The sequence below is a fragment of the Mollisia scopiformis genome (assembly GCF_001500285.1).
Source record: "Mollisia scopiformis unplaced genomic scaffold LY89scaffold_25, whole genome shotgun sequence".
NCBI lineage: Eukaryota > Fungi > Ascomycota > Leotiomycetes > Helotiales > Mollisiaceae > Mollisia > Mollisia scopiformis.
This window is the reverse complement of record NW_017263605.1, coordinates 964,228-987,118: the sequence shown is the minus strand read 5'-3', so window position 1 is coordinate 987,118 and position 22,891 is coordinate 964,228. Positions and strand designations below refer to the sequence as shown.

The following is a 22,891-nucleotide window of genomic DNA, read 5'->3' as shown; positions in this document are numbered from 1 at the left end:
TGGTTCCAGCTTCGGCTTCGATGAAGTTTTGTGTGAACGTAATAGAGGAGTGTCTTTTGCTGCAGCTGCTGGAGAGCTATTCTGCCTGGATATAGATTCGACAACCTGATTGTTCCCTTCATCTGCAACTTTCTCGAGGCCTACCGATGCAGATAATCCGTCCTTGTTATATGCAGTGTCTGAATGCTGCTCCTTCTTCCATTCGACGTCGTCCTCTCTGTCTCTGTACATCGGCGTCCATCGTTGTCTTCGCTCCAAGATCTCGTAGGCATTGCCTCTTGCTGTAGTCGTAAGCCCTCTCAAGGTACCGCTACCTTTTGATATCGTACATCTGCTCATGCCACATGCTTCCTCTGCGGTGTTGTAGCGTTCTTCTTGTAGAGAGTGGCAGTATGTCGTGTGAGGTCAAAATAATTTTCTTCGGCTCAAAGTTCAAGCGAGGTCGCGCTTCACTTTTTAATCGCGTCTTCCAATCTCGACATTTGCATGCCCAACATCCCATTGACCATGTTCACGACAAGAATAGTACGGGCACCAGCTCGTAATGCCTTCCGATCAGGCATGCGATGCTTCTCCACACAGCCTTCGAGATCAGAACCGCCAAAAGCCTGGACGCCGATACCGTACATCACCGAGACCATCGTGAGCATCCCTACCTTTCTATGCTGCTTGGATGCTAACAATTCAGGGAGGTGGCTGGCGACAATCTGATATCTTCTCGAAGCTTTTACAAGAACGAATCGTTTGTCTGAATGGCGAGGTGAACGAAACCCTCTCTGCGGCCATCGTCGCTCAACTCCTCTACCTCGAATCCGATGCCCCCGAGAAAGCTATTACACTATACATCAACAGTCCTGGTGGTTCGGTTACTGCTGGCTTGGCGATATACGATACTATGACATATATACGGTCTCCAGTGTCTACAGTATGTGTTGGACAGGCTGCATCCATGGGTTCCTTGCTCCTTTGCGGCGGGGAGAAGGGAAAGAGATTCTGCCTCCCTAATAGCAGTGTCATGGTGCATCAACCTAGTGGCGGTTATTTTGGGCAGGCCAGCGATATTGCCATACACGCACAAGAAATATTGAGGGTGCGGAGGAAATTGAACGAAATCTTCAAGAGACATTTGACGAAGGAGCATACGCTAGAAGATATCGAGAGGATGATGGAGCGGGACAGGTTCTTGAGTGCCGAAGAAGCTTTAGACCTAGGCATTGTGGATGAGATCCTTGAGCGAAGGACCGAGGACAAGAAAGAGGAGAAAGAGGTAGCAATACATGAATGAATTCATTGATCAGCAATTGGCTCCTCGATATGGTATCATTGAACTTCGCTCATCAGCACCTAAAGCTTGGATTTCACTGCCGAATCACCAACTCGAGCTAGAATCCAATCTCCGACATCCTTCGCAAATACCGGCCTATCTTGAGGAAGATCGGCATGTAACTGATGATACCATCCCTCATACGACTTGAACTCTTTGTCTTCCACCTGAGTTTGTCTATCGAACCACTTCTTACTCTCTTCGTAGCTTGTGCCTTTATCCTCCGTTCCGTGGCCTAACCAAATGCTCTTGACACCCGGGTTCAGCTTGGCTATCCCCTTGTTCAAGTGTTCTGTCCTGTCCAGCATGCCTGACAAGCCTTCCAGAGTGCCAGTATCGTGGCACAGTTTATCATCCTTTAATGACTGAACAACCTCTGGATCCCTTGTGAGGTTCTCCGGTGGCAGAGGCGAGTATCGATGCATGTGCGGAAGCAGCTTTCCTGCTAATCTGCCAAAGAAGACGGTGACAGAACTTGGCTCGAAACCTTTGGGAAAGGCGATGAATGGAGCCTCCAGTATCCAGCCTCGGATGTCTTTCATCAGATCTGCATATTGTGGATCAGATGCCAGAATTAGAGCTTCACCACCTCCCATCGAGTGGCCCATAACGAAGACAGGAATAGTCGAAGGCAATTGGGTCTTGATGAAGGAGACAATATCTGAAATAACCAGTGAAGTAGGCCCCGTCAGACCTTTCTGGGATGGATTGTGCACGGAACGGCCCCAGCCGCGTTGATCAAAACCATGGACTTCAATTCCGCGAGAGGCAAGGGTGGGAAAGAATTCGTAGTATCGATTCATATGGTCACTAAAGCCATGAATGAAGATGACTTTAGCAACTGCTGGGCCATCAGGCTATACTGATCAGCTGTGGACTTGCAGAGAGGTAGTTGACTGACTTTCCAGCTTTTGGTATACAGAGAGATGTCACCAATTTGGTGAGTCCCTTCGATTTCGGTGGGCATATTGGCAGATATCTTGTTGTTGAATAGCTAGCTAGCTTCGTGAGATGGAGCTGGGAGCTGTTTCAAGCCTAGACCTCGGCAAACTTATATCATAACTCAAGCCCAACGTAGATGTTGAACCAGGAGGAAGGAGAAGTAATAGGACAGCACGACACACCAAGTCTGTAATAATCCAATCGCCACGACTTTACACGATTGCAAGTCCAAATGTTGTTTGGGACAATGAGATGCACGTGCACGTGGAAGCTGGACGCTTGGACACTTACACGGGGATCATCTTACCCCTGCAATCACGGCCGCTAGTGACTCTGTGCATTGCATGTGAAATTTAGTAGATCTTCAGGTACAGCTTCGAAACCATTCCGATGAATTTCTACGCCCAGTCTGCTCAGAAAGCTGGCAGACGCTTCATCAATGGGCCGAAATATTCCTGTTCCTCTTGTACTCGACGGCTCTACAGCAGCGGTGCCGTAAAAGGTAAGCAAGCATCTTTTCTTTCTTCCCGCGCATTGCTGATCCACGACTAGAGAATGATATTGTGCTGTTGAAGCATAGGTCCAGCTCATCTGCTCCTATTATCACCAACCCATTAAAACCGGGCGGGAAAGTTAACCTCGTCCTTGACAGCATCAATCATGAGGACATCATTGGGAAAGCAAAACGAGAGGTGGTCGTTTCGAGGAAGAGAGTACTGTACAGAATTCACGAACCGACGCTTGCTGAATATACGGATAATTCACCACGATTAGTTACTCCGGTATGTTTCATCGGAGCATTAACTCGCCAGTTGCTTACCGCACGATAGTAGATTTATTCTCAGGATGCGAACCTTATTGTCTCACTTCTCGATATCAATCCAGTCCCGCCCGGTTCACAATCCGCTGGGGAAGACAAGTTGGAAATATTTGAAGCAGGGACTGGACATGGTGCCTTGACACTTCACCTTGCCAGAGCCATACATGCAGCAAATGCTCCTCTGCCTATGCTTCCCGAGGCTGCACTTGAATCGGAAAGTCTAGACATGGGATTCAAGCGGGTGAAACTCGACACTCAGGAAGACACACAATCACAAGAGCAGAAAGAAGTCAAGCTGGCTTACGAGGAGTGGCGTTCGAAACGGCGTGCAGTCATTCATACTCTCGACACCTCAGAGAAACATTCGGCACACGCTGAGATGGTGGTCAGAAACTTCCGGAAAGGTCTCTACTTTCCACATATCGATTTTCATGTTGGCAAGATAGAAGATTACCTATCTCCCCGACTTATTGAGAATGGCCAGCAACCATTCTTAGATCATGCAATCCTTGATCTTCCAGGAACACATGACTATCTCGACATTGTGGGGAAAGCGTTGAAACCTGACGGATCATTGCTCGTCTTTTGCCCGAGTATTACTCAAATTATTGACTGTATCAAGCATGTCAAGGAGAGAAGACTTCCATTCTTCTTGGAGCAAACGGTGGAAGTTGGCGGAGCTGTAGGTGTTGGTGGTAGAGAATGGGATGTCAGAAGAGTCAAACCAAGAGCATTATTGAAGGCTGAGGGAGAAGAGTCTCCGGAATCAGTCCCAGAGAGCGGAGATGATGAAGGATGGCAGATAGTGTGTCGTCCAAAGGTTGGAGTAAGGATCAGTGGTGGTGGATTTGTTGGACATTTCCGTAAAATAGTCGAGTTTCCAGCCCGTAATGTAAAATAAATAGTCCCGCTTCGAAAACAAGTTGAGGAAAATGGAAAAGGGGGCTCAATCACGAGACAATCAACAGGGGCCGATATTTAGCTTCCGCTAGCGTGCCGTCCCCAGATTTCCCTCAAAGAGCCTGAAATTATGACCACGAACCTCAAAGCGTCTCCTTTCTTTCATGAGCACCAATGCCTGCATATCTTGCGGATATATGCATACAATGACGAGTGCTTGACAGCTTCACGAATGGAATACTCACGTCAGCTGGCAAGAAAGACTGGCTTTGCTAGGGTACTCTCATCAACCGCTTCTCCCCAATCGCCAAGATGACCAGAAGAATTGTATGCCGATTCCCCTTTCCTTCTTGGCCCTTACCAATACTCACAGTGATCATGACAGGTTCGGACAATCTGCCAACTTGGGGCACTCACTGTCTTCTCTCTCATCGTGGTCTACTTCCTCGACAACCAATTTCGAGTCCTCCCATCAGCGATTCACAACGCTCTGCCTGCCCACCACCCAGGATTAGTGATAACAGACATCACCGTCACGAAATGTTCGCGGGTCAACGTCTTCAGCTCCTGCCAGCTTGACCCAGATTTGTGGCACAGGATAGAGAAGGACTTGTATTTGGGGAGTGGATGGGTTAGCAGTGCATACATACACATCAAGCGGAAGAAAGAGGAGGAGTTACAACCAGATGATAAGGTTATCATCGATGTTACGATCGGCCGTCTAGATCCCAGTACTGGGGTGAAGGGTGAAGGAAACGAGAAGTGGGAATCTAGACCAGCCGGATTATGGTTGAAGCGGTCTGCGAAACGGCATGCGAGCGATTCCTCGAAAGCTATCACCGCGGTGGATGTCTTGTTCGGTGCAGATGCTGTTGATCCAAGAGATGGCTGGGAAGTAGTTGGTACTGCTCTACTGTTTGACACAGCTGCCGAAGGACACGAGGCGAGATTGAGCGTGAGGAGAGGAAAGGAGGCAGGACATGCGAAGCCTGTGCCGAGAGTTAAGGAGAATGGAAAGTTTAAGATCATGCAAGTTGCGGATCTACATTTGAGCACTGGAACTGGTGCGTGCAGAGATGCAATGCCTGAAGGCTTGAATGGTGGACATTGTGAGGCGGATCCCAGAACATTGGAATTTGTGGGAAAGCTACTGGATCAAGAGAAGCCTGATCTCGTCGTGCTGAGTGGAGATCAAGTCAATGGAGAAACAGCGCCTGATGCGCAAAGTGTGAGTCTCTCTGCCACCTCTCTTTGGGCCGTCTGACAATGCTAGGCAATTTTTAAATATGCTGAGCTCTTCATCAAACGTCAAATCCCATACGCTACCATATTCGGGAACCACGACGATGAAGGATCGCTTCCCCGAGCTGGTCAAATGGCTTTGATCGAGTCTCTTCCGTACTCCCTCTCCATTCCTGGCCCCGAGGGTATCGACGGCGTAGGGAATTATTTTGTCGAAGTCCTCGCTCAAGGCAGCTCCAAACACTCAGCACTGACCATCTACCTCCTTGACACACATGCATACTCGCCCGACGAGCATCTCTACAAAGGCTACGACTGGCTGAAGAAGAGCCAAATCGACTGGTTCAAGACCACCGCTCAAAGTTTGAAGAAGGAACACGCGGGCTACACACACATTCACATGGATCTAGCATTCATCCACATCCCACTCCCTGAGTACCGCGACGAAGGCCTACCTCGAATTGGAGAATGGCGCGAACGTGTCACAGCTCCAGGCTTCAACTCTGGGTTTCGCGACGCATTAGTAGAAGAAGGGGTCGTGATGGTATCCTGCGGGCACGATCACGCCAATGAATATTGCTCCCTGAGCAGTACTGAGTCTGGTGCTCCTGCATTATGGATGTGCTATGCTGGCGGGAGTGGATTTGGAGGGTACGGTGGATATGGGGGATACCACCGCAGGGTGAGGTTCTTTGAGGTTGATTTGAATGAGGCAAGGATCACGACTTATAAGAGAGTTGAGTACGGAGAGGTGGAGAAGAGGATTGATGAGCAGATTATTGTTGAAGGTGGTCGGCCAAAGGGGTTGTGAATATGGGAGGAGCATGATATGGGTACAATATATTATGGGGATGGTGGAGGGTACGGAATGGCGTTCGGTGCTCGTGGCTTCCTAGTGGCCGACTGATAGCTTTTGGATTATTTAGCATGGTTGGCTTGTATTGATTCATAGTGGCTGTACAGAAATCGAGATACCACTTTTCCGCTCGGATGTATCCTTTGTACTGTGTCAACTTTCTCTCACTTAAACACAAGTCTAACTCAAACACAAACTACATTCTTGCTACCAAAGACATGCATGCATGCTAACTAAAGCAACCCAGGTATATTTCATCATCTCACTTCATCCTTCCACTACACATCCCTTCCGATCACTTAAACAAATGAAATCAAAAACCGAACATAGCAAAGTAAGTGATATCCTTATGCTGCCAGAGCACGCCAAACACCATGTGCCCACCGACCCAAATTACCCTTAAGCTGTTTTCTCTTCCTTTCTTCTTCCAGGAGCTTGGCTCCAACGCTCGTGTTGCCACATCGCCTGTCTCGTGTCGTGAGAAGCCTCCGTGCTTTGAATCGGGACCAAAATGTTTGGTTCTATGGCGACTCACGAGCGTACTGCACGTCACACCTCGCAGTGGCACGACATGCCCTCAGCTTGATGCTGGCATCCCACAATTATCACCGAAATGGCATCTCTCCTGCCATTCCGCCTCCTCCCGCTATCCCACCTTGCATCCCCATTGACAAATCCACTCCTTCGCTCCCACCATTCGCTCTCTGATAATGAGGGAACTGTTCGGGTACACTCCTCGGTATTTGCTGCATGCCGAAACTACTACCGCTATTCATTCTCAGCGGAGGTCTCCTTACACCCTGTCGACCCATTTGCAGCATGTTCATCGTGCCATCAAATTCTTGTTTGAAATTCACGTTCATTTGCAATCGTCCACCTCCACCGACACCTTCGCCAAAATTGCCGAGGTTGTTAGTTGAGCTGAGGCTGGGCATGGGAGGCGGTGAGCTGAGGTCGGGAAAGCCTCCGTAGTCATTTAGACCTGGGAATTCCATTGGGCTTTGCATTATTGCTGGAGATGTGAAGGGACTGTTATCGCTGTTGTCTCCATTTGGAGGGGAGCCAAGTTCTTCGATGCGTTTATCGTAAGCAGGCATGCCTTGCAGATTGTTGGCGTTGAAGTCGCTGTCCGGCTCCATCTTGAACTCGCCACCAGAGGTGCCGTTCCCGTTGTAGCCTGGGAAGTTCGATGCAACTCCGATTCCAGCGTTGCCGAAGCCGTCGAAGATGTCGACATCAGCACACATGTTTGCTGGGGTATCTGGAACGGATTGGAGCATTGGGTTGACAAGACGTGGGAGGACGTCGTTGATCTTGGCGAGAAGGAGAGGCAAGAAGCGGTTGTCTCCATTGCGAAGAACCGAGAGGAGGGTCATGAAGTCGTGAAGGTAGTCACGAGGTCCGAGTTGGAATGGATCGGGATTGGGGGGAAGAAGAGAAAGAACATCTGTCAAGGAGCAAGCGACATCGAATAATTTCTCAATCTAGATTCTGTTAGTTACGAAGACAACGAGGGTAATCGTACTCACCAATCCAATACCATGAACCTCCATGCTAGACTGCGTGAATTGGGATGTCATGGAAACGAGATCTCGTGCAATTTCAACGGGATATTGGAAGGTCATGCTTGGATCATCATTGTTCGAACTCAAACAGCCATTCTGAATACTTAGTTGCCAGACCATGGTTCGTAACCATTGCTGACTTGTCCTCAGGTCTGCTGTTTGGTTTTCAGTTGAGTTGAGATATGTCGGGAGTGCATCGGTCAATTGTTTTTGAAGAGCAGCAAGGTAAGCTGGGTTACAGTCGTTTCGAGTCTTGTTCCAGAGTGCGACGAATGCTTCATCGAACGGTCGGAACAGATTGACGAGATGAAGGAAACCATTCAGAGTATGAGCCTGTGTGTCTGATGGGTCATCGTTCTGTGTTGGGAGTGAAATGGTGGCTTGTAATGAAAGAGGTCGATGTCGCTGAAGAGCGTAGGCTCTGTCGGAAAATTAGCACCAGCGCAAATATCTCCTCGAAAAACTTACCTCTCAGTCACAAATAACAACCAATACAATCTCCTCCGTCTTGATGACTCGATGGGATCGAATTGTAAGTATGTCTCCTCCTTCTGCAGGCCAAGGATATGTGCGAGAGTAGTCGCCTCTCTCAAATGGAACCAAGCCTTATTGTGCAATTCGAGACCAAAGTAGCATCCGAACAAGAAGAAACTTGTCACCATGCTATTCAGTGTCGGAGACTCGAGATGGTCGTAACTCTTTCGCACCCTCAACGTCTCTTCCATTAAGAGATTCCCTGACACGAGATTGGCTCCCGGGAGGCTGTCAAGTCCCAGAGGATCGCCAGGTATTCCCATTCCTGGCTGGATCATCATAAACGCACACAGCGACGTCAAAAGACAGTATGTATCGGTATTCTGATCTGCGTACATCGCTTGCTGTTCGAGTCGTCCGCGGTGGAGGATGGGAAGGGTGGGATACATGTTCGCGAAGAAGAATTCGATGCACTCTTTGATCATATCGCTCGTCAGGAGGCCCGGCGTGGGCGCAAGAGTTGGACTACATGGCGGACTATTGACACCATTCAATCGGTTCGCGACTTTGGAGGAGAGGGTCGTTTGTCGTTGGGTTTCTCGAAGTTCGCTGATCACCTTGGCTCGGGAACCCTTGGGACCTTTCTTCTGCGGGATGGCGTGGTAGGTACACGATAATTGAGCGGACGAACAATTGCGACACGGGTTGATGCCATCGCATTTGACCTTTCGACGATGGCAGGCGTCGCAGGCCCGCTTGACAGACGTCGACATGGCGGGCGATGCGTGAGGTTGAGGGGAAGTGAGGTGTGTCGCTCAGCGCGAAATGGGTGGAGGGTGGAAAAGGACTTCACCACTCAACAGAACGCGCAGTGATCAGCAAGCCACACGAATAGACTGTACTTCTTCCTCGGGTCGTTGAGGATTGATTGATGGATGGTTGCGGTCTGATAGATACGGCACTGATACTCGTGTGTATGTATGGGGTAAGGAGTGGGAGTGGAGAAGATGTTTTGTTCCCGGGTCAGACAATGCGGTGTGATACGCGGAGTACTGGAGCAGGAATACTGGAGAGACGGTGGAGTGCAGTGCAGTACTGTACTGTACTTATTCGGTCCGTCAGGTTTGATGCGTGCGCGCTGAGGCAGAGACGAGAAACCTGGGAGAAGCGACGGGGGGACGGGACGGGGGCGCTCACGCTCTCATTTTATTTCAGAGAAAAGTGCGGGGGGAGAGTGAAGCCTGTAAGCTGATTGGGGCCAAGCGAGGAAGTTGTGTCGGGATGGCAGGGGATGATGGTAAGGTGAAGTACTGGAGGGAGTACTGTGCTCGAGGATTCTGATTATTTATTGCCAACGCCAACCAAGAAGGGACGACGAATCGTAGAAAAGGGAGAGAGGAGATGGCAAGGGATGCAGACGCGAGTGCGTGTCGCCTGGTGCTGGTGCTGGTGCTGGTGCTGGTGCTGGTGCTGTGTAGGTATGCTGCGCGCTATGTATGTGCGATCGAAAAGGGGGCGATGTAAGTGAAGGGAAGTACTAATTGAAGACCAAGTCCGGTTGATGAAGCTGTTGATAATAATTGTATGGATCCAAGAATAAGTAATACTGGCCCACGTATTCTTTTCGATTTCTTCCTTCTTCAATGGTGGATCGACGGCGCGACGGGCTCTGAAAGAAAATTGTTTGTGCCAAGGCCCGCTGTCTGTTCGCTGAGTGGTCGTCCCGAGTCTGCCAGTCCACGGGAGAAGCAGCGAAGAACGCAGCAAACTCAGGGGCAAGGTCTGGTCTGGTCTGGTCTGGTCTGGCAAGATCTCCGGTTGAAAGGAACAAGTGCCTGAACGGGTCCCAGCAGACCAACACCGACACACAGAGTACGAAAGGACGGTACCGGACTATCCAGTTTCCAGTATCGTCGAACACCACTTGTTGGACCTTGTCGAGTCGGGATCCCAGAAGAGACCAAATATAGGGCGACCTCTCGTTTGATTCCGCAGGATATTGGTGGTGGTGGTGGTGGTGAGGATGCTTGAAACGCCAGTCCTTCCCAGGATATTTGTTGTAGATAGCAGCAATACTTAGATTCAAACAGAACAAGAAACCCAGCACCAGGACCAAGACCACTACACCGTACTGTATATAGCGATTATGCTGGCCTCGCGATCGAAGGAAGTCGCCGCACCGACAAAGGCGTAACGTAGCAGAAGAATCCAGGCTGTGTCAGCAGCCTCACTTCCACGACAGATCACTTCACAAAGATTTCTCATCTGACGGCGGTGGCAGTGGATTCTAGACTGCAGCAGCGTCCCACGAAGATCGGTAGGTACATGGCCGGATTGTGTGACTTCACTTCTCACGATCAACCGCACGGCATTCCTTAGGTGACTTCAAGCCTCATGAATCCCAATCGAGGTAAAGTGCATCATCATGGATTCATGTCCCCAAATTAGTGATGGGGATTTTCCATGCAAAGTTTTCAATTTCTTTCTAATCAGAACCCAGCCGTCGACGTCGCAAGACGACCAAATCAAGTCTCGTGTTCCATGCAAGATCAAGTCCGTCAGCATTACCTACGCACGCCACGAAACCCAGCGCCTCGCACCGGCAGACAGTCATGATATCCTCATTTCTATGGACATGTTCTTCGGTACTTGCCTATGGTGGCTTGATTCCTGTGTCGCAGAATCCCACCATCAGCTTCACGAAGGAGAAGTTACTCGATCTGTACCTCTTCTCCTTTGCAAATTTTGGTCCAATCGGGGATTCCCTTTAAAGTCCTTCGAAGGATTGAGATGTTTGAAGCCATCCTGATCCATCGGGCAATGGAGATGTGTTGATTGCTCCGCCTCCTTCTTGGTGTGTTCCATAATGCTTCCATGACAGAAATTATGGGAAGCCCGGGATTGGTCAGTTGCAGATCTCCCACCAGAATCGCCAGCATATCCCAAACCACGAACTTTGCCATATCAGCAATATATCAGGCCATATCCTGCAGAATTATTTGCACGTTTCTTTGGCCTTCTTCTTCCTCGTTTTGACGATTTCATTTCGAGCGTGATTCATGTACAGTACAAGGTACATGCATTCGGGCGCCGATTTTTCCTCGCATGATTTTGCCATTTCCACATCCGAGTAACCGAACTCAGCCGGTAAACCTCATCAGCTCCTCATTCCACGAACTCATGCGTCGAATCATATCATTCTTTCGTTTAATATCAAGAACATCAGAAGTCCTTCATGCCATTAATCAGATGTGTGGATCTATCGGGAAAGAGCTACAAACTACACGTGCATCTTGACATCCGCCACTCGCCGAAGTCAAGTCCTGTCATGTGATCTGGAGCTGCATCAACGTGTAACCGAACGAAGTTAAGGGGGGCTCTCGCTTAAGCAGAGGAGTAGGACCGAAAGCCTCCATCTTCACCTTCGAAAAGTGCGGAGATAATGTTCAAAGTGCGGAGGTGCACGGACTGAGGCTTGAGCTTGTGTCGATGGCTGAAGAACGGGTGGTTCAAAGCGGGGGAGAAGTCGAAATGTTCAATCCGGAGACAACCATGCGCTTTCCACGTGCTTAGTCAAGTTGGCCCTCAGATTTTTACAGGCGCTGTTTCCGCGGCTTTCTTTCGCTTTAGCACTAAGATATTGAGTTCCTTGTATTTGTACTGTACTCCGCTTCCTCTTTTGAACAAGTTTCGGATCTTTTTTGTTTCGTTCTCGCTCGCTTGGTACTCAGAGTTTAGTATACCTCTGCTCCATTATTTCGGCTTCAAAATTCAGTGTTCGACAATTGCGGGGTCAATCACAAGCCCACAAATGTTCTAACTGGAGATTTCTGCAAAGACACGCACATCATCAACACGGCAATCCTGTTCTTCAATCGACACGGCTTCCAGATCCACAATACAACCGAACACCCCGCATATCTCCAAACCAAGATATCCCTCGGCCTCCTCTTCTCCCCGGATTTAGGCTCGTTTCGGGTATACTACCGAGTGAGTGCATATTTTGATCTCACTCTTATCCACTCCATCGGAATTAGTCGCAGCTTCGGTTGGAAAAAGGAGAATCTCCTGCGCCGGGTGCGAGAAGGACCGATGTCTACATATTTGTACCTGATCGTCGTGGAAATCCAGCTCGTGGGCGTCTTTTCTTGTGAGCGGTATCGCGCTTCGCTTTCGGCATTGCTCCAGTCGATGATATGGTGCTCAATTTCTGGGAATGTGAAGGCATTGGGAGTAGTTCCTACTTTCTGGTCTGCACTTCATGGGTGAATGACAGCAACTGCATGTGCGTGCGGAAACTTCCAAGCGAGCATTTAGACGGCCCTTCTTGTGTCCAGAAGCTTTTGTTTGAACTCGAAATCCTGGAGCAGAGTCATATATCCACATCTCTTTCTCGATCGTTGCATTGTGCTGTCCGCATCCTTGGAAGATGTTCTTTCTAGATGCGTCACATCTGTGGAACCTTCTCGCGGCAATGCTGCTAGTACTTTTCAGGGAGTTGAGTGTCTCCCTATTACTTCCAAGTGTTGATCACTTTCAGATGCGAATCATGCACCGAATGGACATCTGCCATTTCGCCGAAGCATCACCTTGAAGATTACACCGTCTAGATCATTCTAGTGTTTTGTGAACATGAAATCCGAATTCATTAAATGATTCAAACTTTTGCTAGCAATTCTTGCTTATTCTCCCACATCCAAAATCGCAGATCTCAGTCCAAAGAAAACACCAACCCCTGATCCGCGCTCACTCCACCTTCACACAACCTTTCCCACCCCTTCCCAACACCCTCCATTCCCTCTCCCCAGACCAATCTCAAACTCTCCACCAATCCACCCTCCTTGAACACCTTCCACTCCCTCATCAACTCCTCGAAAAATCTCTTCTCACCCAAAACCTCTATCGCTTTTCCTCTCACGATCGAAGCATTAAACACACTTGCCCCTCTCTCCGTCCTCTTCTTAAACCTCTCGTTCGCCTTCTCAGGACTCTCTGCCACGACTTCTCCCGCAACAATCAACTGCTCCACATTCCTTCCCTCTTCTCTGAATTTATCTTCCCATCGATTTCCCGCTTCACCTCTTGATCCAAACTCCACAAGAAGGATTTTAGAATCAGCTTTCAAGTCGAGCTTTGCATCTAGGTTGTTGTCAGAGTCGGAATCATAGGTTAAGACTTTATCGTACAGTCCTGTTTCTTTGGCGAAAGAACGGGATTTGGACGAGCCGATTCCGAGAATGGTTCGGGGTTGTGTCCCTGCTGGACGAGAGCTTTTCAGTAGGTATGCTAGGGCGAGTGCTGTTTTGCCACTGTCTGCAAAGATCAGAATGACCGTCTTGCTGTCAATTGTTCCTTTTTCCAGAGTCCAATTGGCTGCTGGAGGTATCAATTCTTCAGAGTCCCAGGGGAAACTGAAGCGATTGATCAAGTAGCTTGTTGTGAAGAATATTTGGAACAATGCGTCGTATGCTTGGCTTTTCTTCAATTCCTCTGTCCTTTTACTTGGCGGGTAGGAAGTGTATTGGTTGTAAAGCGACATCACATTTTCTCTGTGCTTGCTGATTTCGAAGAATTGGGTCGGGACTTCAGGGTTCATTCGAATCTGCATGTCAAGCGGAAGAGTTCCAATGGGAAGAAGTCCGAATATCTGTGCTCCTGTGCCAATCTCAGAGACGTTGCTTTCGAGAACAGTTGCATAGCCCCAAGCTGCGATGCGACCAAATTTCGTGGGGTCCGAATATTCTGTTGGAATTGATGGCGGGAGAGGATGGATATCCCAGATGCTCAGGAGGTGCCCTATCCGTCCGTAAGTCAAATTGTTGGCGGTCAGAGAGATGATGGATGTTTGAACCCGGATGGAAGAAGGGTTCAATTCTGGGAGAGGAAGTGCGTTGGGAAGAGTAACTAGATGTTGTTCCTCGTAGTTATTTCGAGAAAGTACTTGGATGACTGGGGTTGATGTCTCCATTTTCGTTTGAATCTTTACTTTTTAAAATGTGATTCAAATTTAGGCTGAACATGTGGATCTCTTCATGGAACTCGCTGCAATTATATTCATTGTTCACAACAGTTGCGCTACGTCCGTAAAAGGTTAAAAGTCAATAGATGTGGAATAATCCTTTCGTGTATCTTGCACAGTAAGCAAATGCCGGTTTTGCTGATTACTGAACGAGAGCGGCTTGTAAAGTCCGATAGTAGGCGCCTCTCAATCAAAAGCAGAATTGCGGCTGCAGTTTGTGCCTTCTGCAGGTCATTAAATTCAGCCTCGATTCTGAGCTGGTCTTTCGTGATTGGTGGGCATTGATGACCAATTTCTCACGTCGCATAATCTCCAACCTCGGTTTGCTCTTGATTATCTTCAACTCCTTCGACATAGCTTTCCATCCCAAGCATGCTGAAGTTCTTTCGCTCTCGTTCTTCGGCCTTGAAAGGGAAATTGAGAAGGAAATTGAGAAGGCCTGGAACGCAACCCTCACAGGAGCAGAGTGCCACAGAAGACACACCTCCAAAGCCGCTCTATCCGCGGGAAAAGGCATTATCTATCATTTTCAGCACAGAATTAGATCGCGCATCGAAAGCTGGCAATGTACATGCCAAACCCACTTTCCTTCTCCTGCCTCTGGAAATCCGAAGACAAATCGTTGAATATTGCGTCTGCGGGATCCCTTTGGATCTGAACGTTGTCGAAGAGCTCGGTCAATTGAAACAAAATAAAATAGGCATATTGATGAGGCCTATCGACGTTATCAGGAAGCGCTTCGTGCTATCAATTCCATTGACTTGCCGCCAACTGTATGCAATCTTGGGTTTCTTCTTTATTGATTAGCATGACTAACGCACTCAGTTATCTAGAGACGATCAACTTGATATACTCTGGGAACAGGATCAAATTTGGCTTTGGCATGACGATAATCTACCTCCCCAGAAAACTAATTACTCAGCGTCTGAATATGATCAATGATATGTGGCTCGTGTGGCATGTTTTTAAAGTGCCATTGGAAAACACTTTCGAAAAAGCAGAGTGGACGAAAGTTTGGGAGATTATTGCGTCGATGGAGGGACTGAAGAAAGTGCTGGTACAAATATTTCCAATCTTTCTATGGGAAGACCAATGGCCCAGTGAAGAAAAGCGACTTCTGGAAGATGCAAAGTTGGTCACAAGGCCCGAAAGATTCGAACTGGAGTTGGGCTGGCCGGAGGGACCAATTCCATTGGAACTTCCTTGTGATATCACCAGAGTTTCGAACGATTTGTTCCCGAACAGAGTCGCCCATTGGATCTAAACTCCAGGCTGCTTTGGACAGACAAGCTGATCGAAGGTGGTAATGGGAAATCAAAGCATCGGGCATGATCTATACGATGAGAAGTTGTGTGCACTTTGGGAGAAAGTTGCAGATGTGAGTGGCCAAATTCATGACCACCAACAAAGCAGAATCCTTCCTGCCGCTGCCCCGACCCACAGAGAGTAATATTTGGTTGTCATTCCGTAACATGTTCTGCTGCTGCGGTACGTTCATGGAATTCTGAGCTAGAGTTGTGGGAGTGCAATAACCTCTGCTCAAATTTTGCCGAACGCGGCCCCTTTCCAAAAAAGCGAGGTGATTCGCTGATAATACGACACGCACCGCCCATTTCAGCTAGCGCTGTCAGCAACAGTAGTCCGTCTAAGGGCCATACTTTCTCACGAAAGTTTAGAAGGGACAAAGCTTCTCTCTATCGCAAATTCTGAAGCGAAAGCATGTCTTCCAAACCATCCGAGAAACCAGGCTTTGCAGCTCCCAACTTCAGCTGGGCGGACTACATCAAACACCGACCGATTTACCCTTCTTCATACTACGACCGCATCTACAGATACCATTCTGAGCATTCAAATACTTGGGATGTTGCGCATGATGTTGGGACTGGGCCTGGCATCATTGCCCAAGAGCTCGCGAACAAATTCACCCACGTGGTCGTCTCGGATCCGAATGATACCTATGTGGATATTGCATGCGATCGATTAACAAACGAGTTCGGATTTCCCAAGTCAAAGTTTACGTTCCTGCAAGAAAGTGCCGAGAAGAGTTCGGTAGAAGATGGGACAGTCGATCTGCTCATCATAGCTCAAGCAATGCATTGGGCAGACGTCGAAAAAGCGATGAAATCATTCGCAAGACAAGTGAAAAGTGGCGGGACTCTTGCTATCAGTTTCTATGGCCGTGCGCAGTTGTCCAATAACCCGAAAGCTCAGGCAGCTTTGGATAAGGTCTATGATGTTTGGACAGACAAACTGATTGAGGGGGGTGGATTTGCTGCTCGTGCTATGCGCGCTACTGATTCGGCATTCGACATCGTTCCATTTTCGACAGAAGATTGGGAACCTGGAGTGAAGAGAACTCTGATAAACACAGGGGGAAAGAAAGAACCGATGGCTATGAGTGTCAAGAACAAGGCATCGTACGAAAGCAAAGTGGGGAAAGATGATGTGTTTGAAGCTGAGAAAGATGACAACTGGACTGAAGTGAGAGATTTGAAATGGTTGAAAGAGTTTTTCGTCACCCTGTTGTACAACATACCAGAAGAACAAGTGAAACGATTCTGGGATGAGGTTGAAGAAGCAATTGGAGGCCTTGATATACCAGTGGATATCTTCTATCCTGCCGTTCAACTACTTGCAACAAGAAAATGAAGACCAGATTTCAATCTACGTGGGATAATTCATCTGCCCTCAGGCGTGGAATTGCCTCGGGGTTCTCTTGAGCAGCACTGAATAAAAACATAAGAAAGACCAAACTTATTGCACACACTTCTTTCGGCGCCTGACGATTCACTTTCAATGACCAAAAGCACAGGCTTGCTGCTGCGGTCATGTGCGTTGATAGATAAACAAAGATTTGATCTCTTTGTCGTTGTATTTCGATAACGTGTGCATGGATTTGCATTCCAATCAAACAATCTTGTCGTCCCGTCCTATCACTAGGCTCTGAGTTGACAAAGAAATGCTGCAGTGGACATAATGCAATACCCTTGACAGATGTTCGATGCTTATGCCAATGTCAAGTAACGATTATACTACACCAAAGACCAACCCATTCAGGACAGCTTCTTCTTAAAGGCTCGCTTTGTTATTTTCACTTTTGGCAATCCATAATAACAAAGAAACTCCAGACTCTTAAAGCACCCCCGAAAATATTTCCTTGATCTAGTCGCCATAATAGCTTTCTAGTTTCCCAAAGAACAAGCTACTTTTGTTCCAAAAATAGAGAATAAAGCCGACGATGAAATATATAATGCGGCAGATTGAGCATGATTAAGAGTCAAGTCGATCATCTTGTAGTATTACGTCCTTTTCTGCGTCTCCGTTTCATTTTTGTTCTCATTTTCATAGGCTTCTGGTAAGTCTCAGTTTTGAATTATTGCAAAGCATTACATTTTTCACCTTCATTACTGCATCATTTACTCAATATTATTATCATTTTACCCTACATACACGCCAATCAATAACTTACAATGGCGTCAAACCCTGCTTACATACACCCCCAAATCCCCGATCCAACAGTTATCACTCCTCCTCAAGACTTCCACATCTTTGCGCCAAAAAATCCCCATCCAGACTTTAGCAATGATGTAATTCAACACACTCTGCGTTTGAAGGCGTACGATCCCTTGGATCTAAGTCAAGCTCTCTGTTTTGCGATCGAATCCCGTTTATCTAACCAGCAAACAATTCTGGATCATCTAGACCTGGCAGAGAGGCAGCTTCTAGGGACTGTCATGGATAGAAGCTACTCAAATCTCAGACTGACAGATGGAGAACGAAGCGACAGCCTGCTCGAGATGCAAGCCATCAAGAACTTGGCATTGGAATTCTTTCCTACCTTTAACAAGATGTTGTTCGGAGGGAGTCTGACCGAGTACCTTAAAGACGTACAGGCATACAACTTCGATGCTTTGAAAGCATCGAATCCTACTCATGAAGCTGTCACCGAGAACGCGATCGGTTGGTACCAAGAAGAAGAAAGAACCATTTATATAAGGACAAACCCACCCATGTACGATTTTGCTGGAACTGCTGCGACAGAAGTCCAGAAGTACCTGACAATATTCGTTCACGAATTGGTACATACGTTCTTTTGGGCTTGGGGCTGCAAGTGTGCCAACAGATGCTCACAAGATGAGGTTTTAGGGAATATTTTCGGCCAGAGTGGTCACGGGCCAGCATGGATGCAGGTCATGCATACCATATCTCAAGCGCTTGAAAAAGACTTGGGGTGGAAGATCGATACCGGGATGGCTTATTCATGTGAGATTGAAGAAAAGAATAGCGGATTCAAGTTTCCAGAATCGATGCTGAACTCTTGGAACATGCGTCGAATAAATTTTTCACAAGAGGACTGGAAATTGATACCGAAGATTTGGTATAACGTCCATCCCTGCGTAACGGAAAACCCTCCGTGCCGGAAAATCCAACTGGTACATTGACTTTAAGCATCTTAAAATCTATGCACACCGCAATATCTCTTGAAAATTTTTGGTAACTGTATTCCGTGGCCACTCACAAATGCCTTATATGCCTCCGACTAAAAAAATCATATTCGTGTCGTCGCCCTTCACCTCATTTATAAAGTGTCTCCTTTTATAGCGTAACAGACTTTCTCTACCACAGCTGCGTCACCTAGCTTATACTATCCCCAAACCTTATAACAAATATCTTATTAGAGCTCCAAGTGCCTTTAAATATGCAAGAACTCATAAATAGCTTTGTGGCGGCTGTGGCGTACAAATTCATGCAAGACCGCCACGCGGGTCGGTACCTCGGATCGGAGCAAGTGACGATCTTCGCGCAGCACAGCCCCACATGCCCGACTCTAGACCGCTTTTTCGAAATAATCACGTGATATTTGGCATGGATCTAGTCGATGACTGCAGCAGAAGTGCCTCACTTAAAGCTCAAACACTCACGCTGAGTACTGATAAATTACCAGTCGTCAGCTTATTACGAATAATTACATTATAGTACACTTTCATAATTCCACATCCTCTTGTGCAGCCTTCCATGCATCTAAAGCTGTGCAGGATAAAATAGAATCTGGGTGATTAGCTTTTAAGACACATTTCCGAAGTTGTAGTTACACATTTTCTTTGCCGTTTCCCCACTGACATAAAAACTTCTGGAACGCATATATCACGTGACAACACAGTGCGTCGCAAAACCGACGAAAGCCTAACTATCGCCAATACAGAATGGCTTAATGCAGTCTACGATGATGAGTATTTGAGCAGGAGGACAGACTCTTCAAAACTCAGCTCTGGTCTAGGATACTGTTGTGAGCATAGACCTCTAATTTATTGGTACCTGGAGGATCATTGGCTGTTTAAAGTGCAAAGAATGTCACTATTTAATTTAGGAAACATATCAGTTTATCTTCATCAAGTTATTATATCTTATTATGTGTTTACTTTTCTCCGAAATTCATTCAACTAACTCTCTTGTTAATGATCTTCGCGTTAAAGTCCGAAGAATTTACCACTGAAAGTCACAGTGACTGAACCGCTCTGGCTCTGGCTGTGGGTCCCTGCGGCTTTTGCAATAGCCTCTTCCTGTCTGACGATAATGGCAACTTGGACCTGATCGATTTCTTTGAAAGCGCTATACCCAACTATGCTATACTTTCATACAGGTGGGGATCGGACGAGATTACCTTCTGGGGGCCTGGTAGACGGTACGAGCATGAGTAAGGCTGGCGGCGAAAACTTCTCGGTGGACACATGCTGCATCGACAAATCAAGCAGCGCCGAGCTCTCTGGAGCTGATGGAGGATTGTTCGCCCAGAAAGTCCTCCCGTTTCAAATGGGCCCGACAGAATACACAGGGAAGAAGACTGTCGTAGTACCGAGATGTTGTCAGGTCAAGGAAGGCTCGCAGCATTGTCAGAGGTAGAACAATTCAGTAGCTCAGAGGGCTCAAGACGGAGAGACTAAGAGACTCTTGTAAAAGCTGAAATCGTTGTAGTATAATATCTTTTGAAGAGGTTAGAAGAGCTTCCTAAACCCTAATTCTGAGTTCGCTTTAGGAGATGTAGTCTTAAATTCGATGTCAAACCTACTGCCAACTGGGCTCTCTCAAATGCATCTTCGAATGAACGTCCGTCCCCAAGCGCTCTGTAGAACTCGCGAGAAAATTCAATTGCTTCCTCATCGTCTATGGCACCCTCCATTCCAACAGCATATCCGACTGCGTCCGCAATGGCTTGCGCCTGGTCGCGAGAGTAGCAAGCATTTAGTATGGCGAGATCTAGCCCCTTTTGTGTTCTTAGCAAAGCCCCAAGAGCGTTCTTATCTACGGCTATGGCTTCACCGTCGTCTCTCTCAAAGAATATCGCTGAATTACTTCCGTGACCGCTGAAATGGAGTATATTCGGTTCATATCGATCCAACACGCGCGTAATATCTCGTACTCGACAACTCCAGATATCGTAGAGATTAAATGACTTTCCATATCGTGTATCACGCAGAGCATCTTCCAACTCGCGGCGTTCGGTGCCAAGCCGAAGACGGTCTGTGTTTCGAGGGTCAGATGACATGATGAGGATATTTGTTGAGGCTTGTGGAGAGACAGCTGGACAAAGAATTAGCGTCATAAGCACCGGTCAGCTTCGACCTTTGCAACTTACCAGTAGGGATATAGTGATGGAACTGCGTATTGACTGGACCATTGATGATCCCGGCTTGGAAGCCGGCGTTATTGTTACCAAAATTTATCGCAGATGCCATTGCGGCGGAGTAGTTTGAGAACGGCGAAAGGTGAACAGCAGCTGAATGTGTTGATGATGTCGGCTATCGTCCAGCCGAAATGTCTTGTTAATGACAGAAGCAGGCGGATATGAAGAACTGATCAGAAGCTGAGGCTGCGGCACTGGAAGCGCCGTCTAACTGATTGGAGGCAGCTGCGCGTCGTCGCGGCTGAAGGATGGCCAACAACAGCTGCTACAACACTCCTTCGCAAACCTCTACAATAAGTTACTGTAATGGCAACCACGATATCTTTTCGCGAGGGCAACTCCGGCCTCCAAGGTGGAATATTCAACGGTCCCGTCAATACTCAGTTCCACCACCATGCTCCTCCTGGTAAGTTGCAAAGGTCCAAGCTGACCCCGCGCTAATAACATCTCCACCCGCAGAACGACCAGAAACTCCACCAAACCCCTCGATCGTCATACCCTTCAGTCGCGACAAAGACTTTGTCGAGCGAGGGATATTCGATCAGATTCATCAGAATTGCGCTGTCCTGGGATCACGGACCGCGCTCGTTGGCCTGGGCGGTGTCGGGTGAGCACATACGCTCTCATGAATGCAGATAACCTAGCTAACTACTGCGAAGCAAATCGCAACTCGCCATCGAATACGCCTATCGAACTCGAGATCGCTCGCCGGAGACATGGGTTTTTTGGGTCCACGCAAGCAACACTGCCCGATTCGAGCAGAGCTTTCGAGATATTGCAAATTGTGTCAAAATCTCTGGACGACAGAATCCACAAGCCGATATCTTCCAGCTTGTGCACGACTGGCTGCGCGATGATAGGAAGAGAAAGTGGGCTCTTATACTTGATAATGTGGATGATGCTCGCTTTCTCGTCGAGACTCGAAGGACCGGGCAATATGGGCAAACAAGCGGCATAGAGAGTGGGAACTCACGGTCGCTCGTGTCATACTTGCCGCAGTGTCCGAATGGGTCGATTCTCATAACAACACGGAGCAAAAATGCGGCGCTAAAGCTAGTTGAACAGCGCGATATTATCGCAATCAAGGCAATGGATAAGACAGATGCGCTAACACTTTTCGAGAACAAACTAGGAGGGCATTATGATGGCGAAAATATTGCAGAACTTGCTAAGGAGCTTGAATTTATGCCGCTTGCCATCGTCCAAGCAGCCGCATACATCTCCCAAATGGCGCCACGCTATTCCGTGCACCAGTACCTTCAGGACTTTTTGAAGAGCTATCGCAAGAGAACGAGCCTCCTTGAAGTCGAAGGCGGACAGCTCCGACGAGATGAGAACGCGAATAACTCTATTATTGTTGCATGGCAAATATCTTTCAATCACATATATAAAATCAGACAATCAGCTGCTGATTTATTATCGCTTATGAGCTTTTTTGACCGGCAAGGAATTCCCGAGGCTCTACTTCGAAAGCGAAGTGAACAGGATGGGGATGAAGATATGGATGAAGATGACACATCGCAATCCACTGTGGATGATGGTTTTGACGACGATGTCTGGACCCTACGAGATTACTCGTTTATTTCTGTCAACGCGAATGGCAAAACATTCGAAATGCACGGACTAGTACAGTTAGCCACCCGGAAATGGCTTGAAGCTCACGAGCAGATGGAGAGGTGGAAACATCAGTTTATCAAGAATCTTGACGCACAGCTTACAACGGGAGAGTACGAGAATTGGGAAAGGTGTCAGGCACTTTTCCCACACGCGCAATCGGCAGTATTGCAGAAGCCTAAGGAACAAGACTCTCTACTTGACTGGGCTTCCGTATTATACAAGGCTGCATGGTATGCTGGCGAAGTAGGAAAAGGTGTAGAAGCAGAGAACATGGCGGTGAATGTGATGAAAGTTCGAAAGAAGATTCTCGGTGATGAGCATCTTGATACACTAAAGGGGATGGCAATGGTGGGCTCGGTGTACAGGCTGAATGGCCGGTGGGATGATGCTGAACAGCTGGACGTGCAAGTCATGGAGACGAGCAAGACGAAGCTCGGAGTGGACCACCCT

General features: G+C 47.8%; 13 protein-coding genes across 13 annotated transcripts; 9 read left to right on the top strand and 4 right to left on the bottom strand.

Annotated features, from left to right (window-relative positions):
* Nucleotides 1-561: 561 nt before the first annotated feature.
* On the top strand, nt 562-1,285 carry LY89DRAFT_595487 (clp protease-like protein; the record flags this gene model as incomplete). The annotated part of the gene is made up of 2 exons (XM_018209863.1): nt 562-642; nt 689-1,285. 2 exons carry the CDS (start codon nt 562-564, stop codon nt 1,283-1,285), a joined length of 678 nt encoding a protein of 225 aa, XP_018065339.1.
* Nucleotides 1,286-1,344: 59 nt separating this feature from the next.
* Nucleotides 1,345-2,291, bottom strand: LY89DRAFT_675072 (lysophospholipase-like protein; the record flags this gene model as incomplete). Its single annotated transcript, XM_018213482.1, has 2 exons — nt 1,345-2,181; nt 2,226-2,291. 2 exons carry the CDS (start codon nt 2,289-2,291, stop codon nt 1,345-1,347), a joined length of 903 nt encoding a protein of 300 aa, XP_018065338.1.
* A 331-nt stretch (nt 2,292-2,622) lies between these two features.
* Nucleotides 2,623-3,987, top strand: LY89DRAFT_710606 (uncharacterized protein; the record flags this gene model as incomplete). The annotated part of the gene is made up of 3 exons (XM_018217841.1): nt 2,623-2,768; nt 2,819-3,048; nt 3,100-3,987. The coding sequence occupies exons 1-3, from the start codon at nt 2,657-2,659 to the stop codon at nt 3,985-3,987; spliced, it is 1,230 nt and encodes a 409-aa protein (XP_018065337.1). The 5' UTR covers nt 2,623-2,656.
* A 311-nt stretch (nt 3,988-4,298) lies between these two features.
* On the top strand, nt 4,299-6,130 carry LY89DRAFT_710605 (Metallo-dependent phosphatase; the record flags this gene model as incomplete). Its single annotated transcript, XM_018217840.1, has 3 exons — nt 4,299-4,313; nt 4,372-5,214; nt 5,260-6,130. The coding sequence occupies 3 exons, from the start codon at nt 4,299-4,301 to the stop codon at nt 6,037-6,039; spliced, it is 1,638 nt and encodes a 545-aa protein (XP_018065336.1). The 3' UTR covers nt 6,040-6,130.
* An 892-nt stretch (nt 6,131-7,022) lies between these two features.
* LY89DRAFT_567271 (uncharacterized protein) lies at nt 7,023-8,896 on the bottom strand (the record flags this gene model as incomplete). The annotated part of the gene is made up of 3 exons (XM_018208553.1): nt 7,023-7,568; nt 7,614-8,070; nt 8,118-8,896. Coding segments are annotated over 3 exons (1,782 nt in total), but the record flags the coding sequence as incomplete, so codon positions are not given.
* Nucleotides 8,897-9,524: 628 nt separating this feature from the next.
* On the top strand, nt 9,525-9,962 carry LY89DRAFT_675068 (uncharacterized protein; the record flags this gene model as incomplete). The annotated part of the gene is made up of 2 exons (XM_018213481.1): nt 9,525-9,643; nt 9,719-9,962. 2 exons carry the CDS (start codon nt 9,525-9,527, stop codon nt 9,960-9,962), a joined length of 363 nt encoding a protein of 120 aa, XP_018065334.1.
* Nucleotides 9,963-12,834: 2,872 nt separating this feature from the next.
* Nucleotides 12,835-14,122, bottom strand: LY89DRAFT_723476 (uncharacterized protein; the record flags this gene model as incomplete). The annotated part of the gene is made up of 1 exon (XM_018218822.1): nt 12,835-14,122. The coding sequence occupies exon 1, from the start codon at nt 14,089-14,091 to the stop codon at nt 12,835-12,837; it is 1,257 nt and encodes a 418-aa protein (XP_018065333.1). The 5' UTR covers nt 14,092-14,122.
* Nucleotides 14,123-14,514: 392 nt separating this feature from the next.
* Nucleotides 14,515-15,667, top strand: LY89DRAFT_759972 (uncharacterized protein; the record flags this gene model as incomplete). The annotated part of the gene is made up of 2 exons (XM_018221493.1): nt 14,515-14,915; nt 15,007-15,667. The coding sequence occupies 2 exons, from the start codon at nt 14,515-14,517 to the stop codon at nt 15,404-15,406; spliced, it is 801 nt and encodes a 266-aa protein (XP_018065332.1). The 3' UTR covers nt 15,407-15,667.
* On the top strand, nt 15,635-16,796 carry LY89DRAFT_253306 (S-adenosyl-L-methionine-dependent methyltransferase). The gene has a single exon (XM_018206222.1). It carries the CDS (start codon nt 15,862-15,864, stop codon nt 16,789-16,791), a length of 930 nt encoding a protein of 309 aa, XP_018065331.1. The 5' UTR covers nt 15,635-15,861; the 3' UTR covers nt 16,792-16,796.
* A 753-nt stretch (nt 16,797-17,549) lies between these two features.
* LY89DRAFT_759970 (uncharacterized protein) lies at nt 17,550-18,832 on the top strand. Its single transcript, XM_018221492.1, has one exon. The coding sequence runs from the start codon at nt 17,613-17,615 to the stop codon at nt 18,582-18,584; it is 972 nt and encodes a 323-aa protein (XP_018065330.1). The 5' UTR covers nt 17,550-17,612; the 3' UTR covers nt 18,585-18,832.
* Nucleotides 18,833-19,556: 724 nt separating this feature from the next.
* Nucleotides 19,557-20,320, top strand: LY89DRAFT_689500 (uncharacterized protein). Its single transcript, XM_018215918.1, has 2 exons — nt 19,557-20,123; nt 20,210-20,320. Exon 1 carries the CDS (start codon nt 19,765-19,767, stop codon nt 20,041-20,043), a length of 279 nt encoding a protein of 92 aa, XP_018065329.1. The 5' UTR covers nt 19,557-19,764; the 3' UTR covers nt 20,044-20,123; nt 20,210-20,320.
* LY89DRAFT_739943 (uncharacterized protein) lies at nt 20,156-20,876 on the bottom strand (the record flags this gene model as incomplete). Its single annotated transcript, XM_018220534.1, has 2 exons — nt 20,156-20,721; nt 20,777-20,876. 2 exons carry the CDS (start codon nt 20,874-20,876, stop codon nt 20,156-20,158), a joined length of 666 nt encoding a protein of 221 aa, XP_018065328.1.
* Nucleotides 20,877-21,130: 254 nt separating this feature from the next.
* Nucleotides 21,131-22,879, top strand: LY89DRAFT_739942 (uncharacterized protein; the record flags this gene model as incomplete). The annotated part of the gene is made up of 3 exons (XM_018220533.1): nt 21,131-21,230; nt 21,284-21,431; nt 21,484-22,879. Coding segments are annotated over 3 exons (1,644 nt in total), but the record flags the coding sequence as incomplete, so codon positions are not given.
* Between the last annotated feature and the right edge of the window lie 12 nt (nt 22,880-22,891).

What these genes read in the sequence shown, in the direction of transcription:
- LY89DRAFT_253306 (XM_018206222.1), top strand. Translation starts at nt 15,862, where the DNA reads ATGTCTTCCAAACCATCCGAGAAACCAGGCTTTGCAGCTCCCAACTTC.
- LY89DRAFT_759970 (XM_018221492.1), top strand. Translation starts at nt 17,613, where the DNA reads ATGGCGTCAAACCCTGCTTACATACACCCCCAAATCCCCGATCCAACA.
- LY89DRAFT_689500 (XM_018215918.1), top strand. Translation starts at nt 19,765, where the DNA reads ATGCTATACTTTCATACAGGTGGGGATCGGACGAGATTACCTTCTGGG.